This window comes from Sebastes fasciatus, chromosome 3, assembly GCF_043250625.1.
Source record: "Sebastes fasciatus isolate fSebFas1 chromosome 3, fSebFas1.pri, whole genome shotgun sequence".
NCBI lineage: Eukaryota > Metazoa > Chordata > Actinopteri > Perciformes > Sebastidae > Sebastes > Sebastes fasciatus.
In genome coordinates, this window is record NC_133797.1 from 43,048,817 (window position 1) to 43,058,927 (window position 10,111).

Genomic DNA, 10,111 nt, shown 5'->3' on the forward strand with positions numbered 1-10,111 from the left:
TATTCATGACCATGTTAATGTAAAACAGTTTTAGTTGTGTTATTGCTGAAGGTGAGTCATCAGAGCCCAGCTGGACCCGGTGGGTCACCGGAGCCCGGCTGGACCCGGTGGGTCACCGTTGCCCGGCTTGACCCGGTGGGTCACCGGAGCCCGGCTTGACCCGGTGGGTCACCGGAGCCCGGCTGGACCCGGTGGGTCACCGGAGCCCGGCTGGACCCGGTGGGTCACCGTTGCCCGGCTGGACCCGGTGGGTCACCGTTGCCCGGCTTGACCCGGTGGGTCACCGGAGCCCGGCTGGACCCGGTGGGTCACCGGAGCCCGGCTGGACCCGGTGGGTCACCGGAGCCCGGCTGGACCCGGTGGGTCATCAGAGCCTGTCACACTCAAACTCAGGGCCGGTCTCAGAGGGGCGGGGCATGTCGATGTAGAACACTTCGTTGTTGACGGGCGGCGGCGTGCAGGGCGGGCTTCTCGTCCCACAGTCCGGGCCGGGGGCAGCGCCGGGGGGGGCGGCCGGGTCGGGCCGGGTCCCAGGCGCGTACTTCTTCTCCGCCCGGTTCAGAGGAACTCTGAGTCGGCCGTGGGCGTCGGCCTTCGGCCTGAAGCGCTTCAGCCTGACGGTGTCTTTGGCGTCGCGGGTGCAGGGCAGCAGGACGGACACGTCTTTGCGGAACTTGGAGCTGAGACCGAAGTAGATGAGCGGGTTGTAGAAGCTGGCGGACTTGGCGAAGAGGCGGGTGAAGATGCTGGTGAGGTTGGGCACGTGGAAGCCCCAGGCAGACCACATGGACACCACGGCGTAGGGAGACCACGCCAGGATGAAGGCGGTACAGATCACTATGGAAACCTGGAGGAGACACATGATGGAACCAATCAGAAGCTTCGAGGGAGTCCTGATCCGGTCACTCCTGGGGGGGGAGGGAGCTGTGAAATACCTCCAACATGAAGACTAGAGGACCTGGTGAGGTGTGACTAGAGGACCTGGTGAGGTATGACTAGAGGACCTGGTGAGGACTGACTAGAGGACTTGGTGAGGTGTGACTAGAGGACCTAGTGAGGTCTGACTAGAGGACCTGGTGAGGTGTGACTAGAGGACCTGGTGAGGACTGACTAGAGGACCTGGTGAGGTGTGACTAGAGGACCTGGTGAGGTATGACTAGAGGACCTGGTGAGGTGTGACTGGAGGACCTGGTGAGGTGTGACTAGAGGACTTGGTTAGGTGTGACTAGAGGACTAGGTGAGGTGTGACTAGAGGACCTAGTGAGGTCTGACTAGAGGACCTGGTGAGGACTGACTAGAGGACCTGGTGAGGACTGACTAGAGGACTTGGTGAGGTGTGACTAGAGGACCTAGTGAGGTCTGACTAGAGGACCTGGTGAGGTGTGACTAAGAACTTGGTGAGGTGTGACTGGAGGACTTGGTGAGGTGTGACTAGAGGACCAGGTGAGGTGTGACTAGAGGACTTGGTGAGGTGTGACTAGAGGACTTGGTGAGATGTGACGAGAGGATCTAGTGAGGTCTGACTATAGGACCTGGTGAGGTGTGACTAGAGAACTTGGTGAGGTGTGACTGCAGGACTTGGTGAGGTGTGACTAGAGGACCTGGTGAAGTGTGACTAGAGGACTTGGTGAGGTGTGACTAGAGGACTTGGTGAGGTCTGACTAGAGGACTTGGTGAGATGTGACTAGAGGACCTGGTGAGGTGTGATTAGAGGACCTGGTGAGGTGTGACTGGAGGACTTGGTGAGGTGTGACTAGAGGACCTGGTGAGGTGTGACTGGAGGACTTGGTGAGGTGTGACTAGAGGACTTGGTGAGGTGTGACTAGAGGACTTGGTGAGGTGTGACTAGAGGACTTGGTGAGATGTGACTAGAGGACCTGGTGAGGTGTGACTAGAGGACCTGGTGAGGTGTGACTAGAGGACTTGGTGAGATGTGACTAGAGGTTCTGGTGAGGTGTGACTAGAGGACTTGGTGAGGTGTGACTAGAGGACTTGGTGAGTTGTGACTAGAGGATCTGGTGAGGTGTGACTAGAGGACTTGGTGAGGGGTGACTAGAGGACTTGGTGAGTTGTGACTAGAGGATCTGGTGAGGTGTGACTAGAGGACCTGGTGAGTTGTGACTAGAGGACCTGGTGAGGTGTGACTAGAGGACCTGGTGAGGTGTGACTAGAGGACTTGGTGAGTTGTGACTAGAGGATCTGGTGAGGTGTGACTAGAGGACCTGGTGAGTTGTGACTAGAGGACCTGGTGAGGTGTGACTAGAGGACTTGGTGAGTTGTGACTAGAGGACTTGGTGAGATGTGACTAGAGGACTTGGTGAGATGTGACTAGAGGACCTGGTGAGGTGTGACTAGAGGACTTGGTGAGGGGTGACTAGAGGACTTGGTGAGTTGTGACTAGAGGATCTGGTGAGGTGTGACTAGAGGACTTGGTGAGGGGTGACTAGAGGACTTGGTGAGTTGTGACTAGAGGATCTGGTGAGGTGTGACTAGAGGACCTGGTGAGTTGTGACTAGAGGACCTGGTGAGGTGTGACTAGAGGACCTGGTGAGGTGTGACTAGAGGACCTGGTGAGGTGTGACTAGAGGACTTGGTGAGTTGTGACTAGAGGACTTGGTGAGATGTGACTAGAGGACTTGGTGAGATGTGACTAGAGGACCTGGTGAGGTGTGACTAGAGGACTTGGTGAGGGGTGACTAGAGGACTTGGTGAGTTGTGACTAGAGGACCTGGTGAGGTGTGACTAGAGGACTTGGTGAGGGGTGACTAGAGGACTTGGTGAGTTGTGACTAGAGGATCTGGTGAGGTGTGACTAGAGGACCTGGTGAGTTGTGACTAGAGGACCTGGTGAGGTGTGACTAGAGGACCTGGTGAGGTGTGACTAGAGGACTTGGTGAGTTGTGACTAGAGGATCTGGTGAGGTGTGACTAGAGGACCTGGTGAGTTGTGACTAGAGGACCTGGTGAGGTGTGACTAGAGGACCTGGTGAGGTGTGACTAGAGCAGTGTGTTCTCACTATGGTGACGTCTCGCTCCATCTTCCTCTGGCGGTCGGTGAGGTCGCCGGCAGCCGACAGAGCGTTGCCTCTCTTCACCGTGTTGATGATGGAGACGTAGCAGAAGAGCATGACGAGCACCGGGACGAAGAAGCAGAAGACAAAGATGGAGATGATGAAGGACCTGGAGGCGCTGGAGTAGCCCGCTTTGGCCCAGTCGATCTCACAGGTTCCGTACCCACGGTCTGCAAGGGTCAGAGGTCAGGGGTCAGGGGTCAGAGGTTAGGTCAGTAACGGCACAGTTTGAAACAGACTCTTATTTTGGCGGTTTCCTGCCTTTGTAGCTCCCCCAGCCGAGCAGCGGCGCTCCGGACCAGAATCCAGCTGTGATCCAGATGAGCAGCAGACAGACGGAGACGCTGGTCCTGCTGATGTGACGAGCTGACACAAAAACACACACTCTGATCTACACACATGACACTCTTTTATATCTCACACTTCACTCTGACTCATCTAGTGACGACCTCTGGAGCTCAAAGGTCAACCTCCGGGTCTGAACCTGCATCCTGTCTACCAGCCAGCAGGGGGGGGAGGGGGGGACTCCTCTACCAGCCAGCAGGGGGGGGAGGGGGGGACTCCTCTACCAGCCAGCAGGGGGGGGGAGGGGGGGACTCCTCTACCAGCCAGCATGTTTACATTGTAAACATTGTAAACATGAGTTCATGTTCTCAATCTCTAGTTTCAAATTCTAGTTTGAGAGGGATGACATCATCATAATATTGTAAACCATAATAACGTGGACCCTGCAGGGTCTGACCTCTGACCTCTGGTGGGGTGACAGCCTTTAATGTAGCGGGTGATGCTGATCACCGTCAGCGTGTTGATGCTGCTCAGACCGAACAGCAGCGTGAAGAACCCGTCCACCTGGAGGAGACAGGACAGGTTACAGGTGTGGACAGGTTACAGGTTTGGACAGGTTACAGGTGTGGACAAGTAACAGCTGTTGACAGGTTACAGCTGTGGACGGGTTACAGGTGTGGACAGGTTACAGGTGTGGACAGGTTAGAGCTGTGGACAGGTTAGAACTGTGGACAGGCTAAAGGTTTGGACAGGTAACAGGTGTGGACAAGTTATAGGTGTGGACAAGTTACAGGTGTGGACAGGTTCAGTCCTTCATAACAACACAAGGAAAGTATTTTCCAGTCTCAGATATTACTCAGGTGAGTCTTAGATATGTTTCAGATATGTCTCAGATATATCTCAGGTGTGTCTCAGGTGAGTCTCAGGTGTGTCTCAGTTGAGCCTCAGGTGAGTCTCAGATATGTCTCATGTGTGTCTCAGGTGAGTCTCAGGTGAGTCTCAGGTGTGTCTCAGGTGAGTCTCAGATATGTCTCAGGTGAGTCTCAGGTGTGTCTCAGGTGAGTCTCAGGTGAGTTTCAGATATGTCTCAGGTGAGTCTCAGGTGAGTCTCAGATATGTTTCGGATATGCCTCAGGTGAGTCTCAGGTGAGTCTCAGGTGAGTTTCAGATATGTCTCAGGTGTGTCTCAGGTGAGTCTCAGATATGTTTCGGATATGCCTCAGGTGAGTCTCAGGTGTGTCTCAGGTGAGTCTCAGATATGTTTCGGATATGCCTCAGGTGAGTCTCAGGTGTGTCTCAGGTGTGTCTCAGGTGAGTCTCAAGTGAGTCGCAGATATGTTTCAGATATGTCTCAGGTGTGTCTCAGGTGATTCTCAGGTGAGTCTCAGATATGTCTCAGGTGAGTCTCAGATATGTTTCAGGTCAGTCTCAGATATGTTTCAGATATGCCTCAGGTGAGTTTCAGGTGTGTTTCAGATATGTCTCAGGTGAGTCTCAGATATGTCTCAGGTGAGTCTCAGGTGAGTCTCAGGTGAGTCTCAGATATGTCTCAGGTGAGTTTCAGATATGTTTCAGGTGTGTCTCAGGTGAGCCTCAGATGTGTCTCAGGTGACTCTCAGGTGAATCTCCGGTGAGTCTCAGGTGAGTCTCAGATATGTCTCAGGTGAGTTTCAGGTGAGTCTCAGGTGTGTCTCAGATTTGTCTCATGTGAGTCTCAGGTGTGTCTCAGGTGACTCTCAGGTGACTCTCAAATGTGTCTCAGATGACTTTCAGGTGAGTCCCAGGTGTGTCCCAGGTGTGCTTCAGATGAATCTCAGGTGTGTCTCAGGTGAGTCTCAGATATGCCTCAGGTGAGTCTCAGGTGAGTCTCAGATATGTCTCAGATATGTCTCAGGGTGAGTTTCAGATATGTTTCAGGTGTGTCTCAGGTGAGCCTCAGATGTGTCTCAGGTGACTCTCAGGTGAATCTCAGGTGAGTCTCAGGTGAGTCTCAGTTGTGTCTCAGATATGTCTCAGGTGAGTCTCAGGTGTGTCCCAGGTGTGTCCCAGGTGTGCTTCAGATGAGTCTCAGGTGTGTCTCAGGTGTGTCTCAGGTGAGTCTCAGATATGCCTCAGGTGAGTCTCAGGTGAGTCTCAGATATGTCTCAGATATGTCTCAGGGTGAGTTTCAGATATGTTTCAGGTGTGTCTCAGGTGTGTCTCAGGTGAGCCTCAGATGTGTCTCAGGTGACTCTCAGGTGAAATAAGTATTTGATCCCCTAGCAACCAGCAAGAATTCTGTCCCCCACAGACCGGTTAGATTAGTCCTCTCGCTTTAAGAAAGTACTCCGAATCTCAACTCGTGACCTGTATAAAAGACACCTGTCTCAATTCATTACCTGTATAAAAGACACCTGTCCACAATCAGATCCCAACCTCTCCACCATGGGCAAGACCAAAGGGCTGTCTAAGGACGTCAGGGACAAGATTGTAAACCTGCACAAGGCTGGAATGGGCTACAAGACCATCGGCAAGCAGCTTTGTGAGAAGGAGACAACTGTTGGTGCCATTATTAGGAAATGGAAGAAACACAAAATGACCATCAATCGCCCTCGGTCTGGGGCTCCACGCAAGATCTCGTCTCGTGGGGTATCGATGATCATGAGAAAGGTGAGGGATCAGCCCAGAACTACACGGGAGGAACTTCTTAATGATCTCAAGACAGCTGGGACCACAATCACCAAGAAAACCATTGGTAACACACTACGCCGTAACGGATTAAAATCCTGCAGCGCCCGCAATGTCCCCCTGCTCAAGAAGGAACATGTACAGGCCCGTCTGTTTGCCAATGAACACCTGAATGATTCAGAGAAGGCTTGGGAGAAGGTGGTCAGTTGAGACCAAAATCGAGCTCTTTGGCATCAACTCAACTCGCCGTGTTTGGAGGAAGAGAAATGCTGGCTATAACCCCAAGAACACCATCCCCACCGTCAAGCATGGAGGTGGAAACATTATGCTTTGGGGGTGTTTCTCTGCTACGGGGACAGGACGACTTCACCGCATCGAAGGGAGGATGGACGGGGACATGTACCGGGAAATGTTGGGCGACAACCTCCTTCCCTCAGCCAGGACACTGAAAATGGGTTGTGGATGTGTCTTCCAGCACGACAATGACCCAAAACATACGGCCAAGGCAGCAAAGGAGTGGCTCAAGAAGAAACACATTAAGGTCATGGAGTGGCGTGGCCAGTCTCCAGACCTAAACTCCATAGAAAATCTATGGAGGGAGCTGAAGCTTCGAGTTGCAAAGCGACAGCCTCAAAACCTTAAGGATTTGGAGATGATCTGCAAAAAGGAGTGGACCAAAATCCCTCCTGAGATGTTCACAAACCTGGTGACCAACTACAAGAAACGTCTGACCTCTGTGCTTGCCAACAACGGTTCTCCAAGTACTGAGTCATGTTTTGCTAGAGGATCAAATACTTATTCCCCACAATCAAATGCAAATCAATTTATAACTTTTATATGATGTGATTTTCTGGATTTTTTTTTAATATTCTGTCTCACTGTTAAAATAAACCATTAAAATTATAGACCGTTCTTTTCTTTGTCAGGGCAAACTTACAAAATCACCAAGGGATCAAATACTGATTTCCTCCACTGTATGTCTCAGGTGTGTCTCAGGTGTGTCTCAGGTGTGTCTCAGGTGTGTCTCAGATATGTCTCAGGTGTGTCTCAGGTGTGTCTCAGGTGAGTCCCAGATGAGTCTCAGGTGTGTCTCAGGTGTGTCTCAGGTGACTCTCAGATGTGTCTCAGGTGACCTTCAGGTGTGTCTCAGATATGTCTCAGGTGTGTCTCAGGTGTGTCTCAGGTGACCTTCAGGTGTGTCTCATATGAGTCTCATGTTTGTCTCAGGTGAGTCTTAGGTGTGTCTTGTGTGTGTCAGGTGTGTGTCAGGTGAGTCTCAGGTGTGTCTCAGATCTGTCTCAGGTGTGTCTCAGATGTGTCTCAGGTACCTGGCAGGTCCAGATGGAGGAGATGAGGTAGTCGCTGTCCTGGAAGACGTTAAAGATCTCGATGATGCCTCTGGAGTATCCGAACACGGAGATGCTGGCATCGGAGACGGCGAGGTTAAAGGTCAGGTAGTCACTGGGCTGCAGGACGGCTCTCTGTCTGTAGAGGACGAAGAGGACGATGCTGTTTCCAAACCAGGACAACCACCCTGAATGCACCACGGAGACACACCGTCAGGTACACTGAGGACAGAGACACTGAGAGGACACTGAGAGGACGGAGACACTGAGAGGACACATGGAGACACTGAGAGGACAGAGACACTGAGAGGACACACACACTGAGAGGATAGAGACACTAAGAGGACACATGGAGACACTGAGAGGACACACACACTGAGAGGACACATGGAGACACTGAGGACACACACACTGAGAGGACACACACACTGAGAGGACACAGACACTGAGAGGACACAGACACTGAGATGACACATGGAGACACTGAGAGGACACATGGAGACACAGAGGACACACACACACTGAGAGGACACACACACTGAGAAGACACATGGAGACACTGAGAGGACACAGACACTGAGATGACACATGGAGACACTAAGAGGACACAGACACTGAGAGGACACATGGAGACACTGAGAGGACACAGACACTGAGAGGACACACACACTGAGAGGACACACACACTGAGAGGACACATGGAGACACTGAGAGGACACACACACTGAGAGGACACAGACACTGAGAGGACACATGGAGACACTGAGAGGACACATGGAGACACTAAGAGGACACATGGAGACACTGAGAGGACACATGGAGACACTAAGAGGACACAGACACTGAGAGGACACATGGAGACACTGAGATGACACATGGAGACACTAAGAGGACACAGACACTGAGAGGACACATGGAGACACTGAGATGACACAGACACTGAGAGGACACACACACTGAGAGGACACATGGAGACACTGAGAGGACACAGACACTGAGAGGACACATGGAGACACTGAGAGGACACAGAGGACACACACACTGAGAGGACACAGACACTGAGAGGACACATGGAGACACTGAGAGGACACACACACACACACACACACACACACACACACACACACACACTGAGAGGACGAATGAAGACACAGAGGACACACACACACTGAGAGGACACATGGAGACACTGAGAGGACACACACACTGAGAGGACACAGACACTGAGAGGACACATGGAGACACTAAGAGGACACACACACTGAGAGGACACAGACACTGAGAGGACACATGGAGACACTGAGAGGACACACACACTGAGAGGACACACACACTGAGAGGATAGAGACACTGAGAGGACACAGACACTGAGAGGACACATGGAGACACTGAGATGACACATGGAGACACTGAGAGGACACAGACACTGAGAGGACACATGGAGACACTAAGAGGACACACACACTGAGAGGACACAGACACTGAGAGGACACATGGAGAAACTGAGAGGACACAGAGGACACACACACTGAGAGGACACAGACACTGAGAGGACACATGGAGACACTGAGAGGACACACACACTGAGAGGACACACACACTGAGAGGATAGAGACACTGAGATGACACATGGAGACACTGAGAGGACACAGACACTGAGAGGACACATGGAGACACTGAGATGACACATGGAGACACTGAGAGGACACAGACACTGAGAGGACACAGACACTGAGAGGACACATGGAGACACTAAGAGGACACAGACACTGAGAGGACACAGACACTGAGAGGACACATGGAGACACTAAGAGGACACACACACTGAGAGGACACAGACACTGAGAGAACACATGGAGACACTGAGAGGACACAGACACTGAGAGGACACATGGAGACACTGAGATGACACATGGAGACACTAAGAGGACACAGACACTGAGAGGACACATGGAGACACTGAGATGACACATGGAGACACTAAGAGGACACAGACACTGAGAGGACACACACATTGAGAGGACACAGACACTGAGAGGACACATGGAGACACTGAGAGGACACACACACACACACACACACACACACACACTGAGAGGACACACACACACTGAGAGGACACATGGAGACACTGAGAGGACATACACACACACACACACACACACACACACACACACACACTGAGAGGACGAATGAAGACACTGAGAGGACACACACACTGAGAGGACACATGGAGACACTGAGAGGACACAGAGGACACACACACTGAGAGGACACAGACACACTGAGAGGACACGCACACACTGAGAGGACACACACACTGAGAGGACACATGGAGACACTGAGAGGACACACACACACACACACACACACACACTGAGAGGACGAATGAAGACACTGAGAGGACACACACACACTGAGAGGACACAGACACTGAGAGGACACACACACTGAGAGGACACATGGAGACACTGAGAGGACACAGACACTGAGAGGACACACACACACACACACACACTGAGAGGACACAGACACTGAGACAACACAAACACCGAGAGGACACAGACACTGAGAGGACACATGGAGACACTGAGATGACACAGACACTGAGAGGACACACACACTGAGAGGACACATGGAGACACTGAGAGGACACATGGAGACACTGAGAGGACACACACATTGAGAGGACACAGACACAGAGAGGACACACACACTGAGAGGACACAGACACAGAGAGGACA

The 10,111-nt window shown here is 52.2% G+C and overlaps 2 protein-coding genes across 2 annotated transcripts in view; one reads left to right on the forward strand and one right to left on the reverse strand.

Moving 5' to 3' along the window:
* Positions 1–10,111, forward strand: part of eif4a3 (eukaryotic translation initiation factor 4A3) — a 69,912-nt gene that overhangs the window by 33,882 nt on the left and 25,919 nt on the right. The gene's annotated exons all lie outside the window — the stretch shown is intronic.
* The window catches only part of LOC141765090 (opsin-5-like), an 11,531-nt gene continuing 1,728 nt past the window's right edge, over positions 309–10,111 (reverse strand). The window contains exons 2-6 of the mRNA XM_074630955.1: positions 7,350–7,555; positions 3,819–3,918; positions 3,331–3,435; positions 3,016–3,239; positions 309–847 (exon numbers count right to left, since the gene is read on the reverse strand). Of these exons, the coding sequence (XP_074487056.1) occupies positions 368–847; positions 3,016–3,239; positions 3,331–3,435; positions 3,819–3,918; positions 7,350–7,555 (1,115 nt within the window). The 3' untranslated portion in view covers positions 309–367. The remainder of the gene's footprint in view (positions 848–3,015; positions 3,240–3,330; positions 3,436–3,818; positions 3,919–7,349; positions 7,556–10,111) is intronic.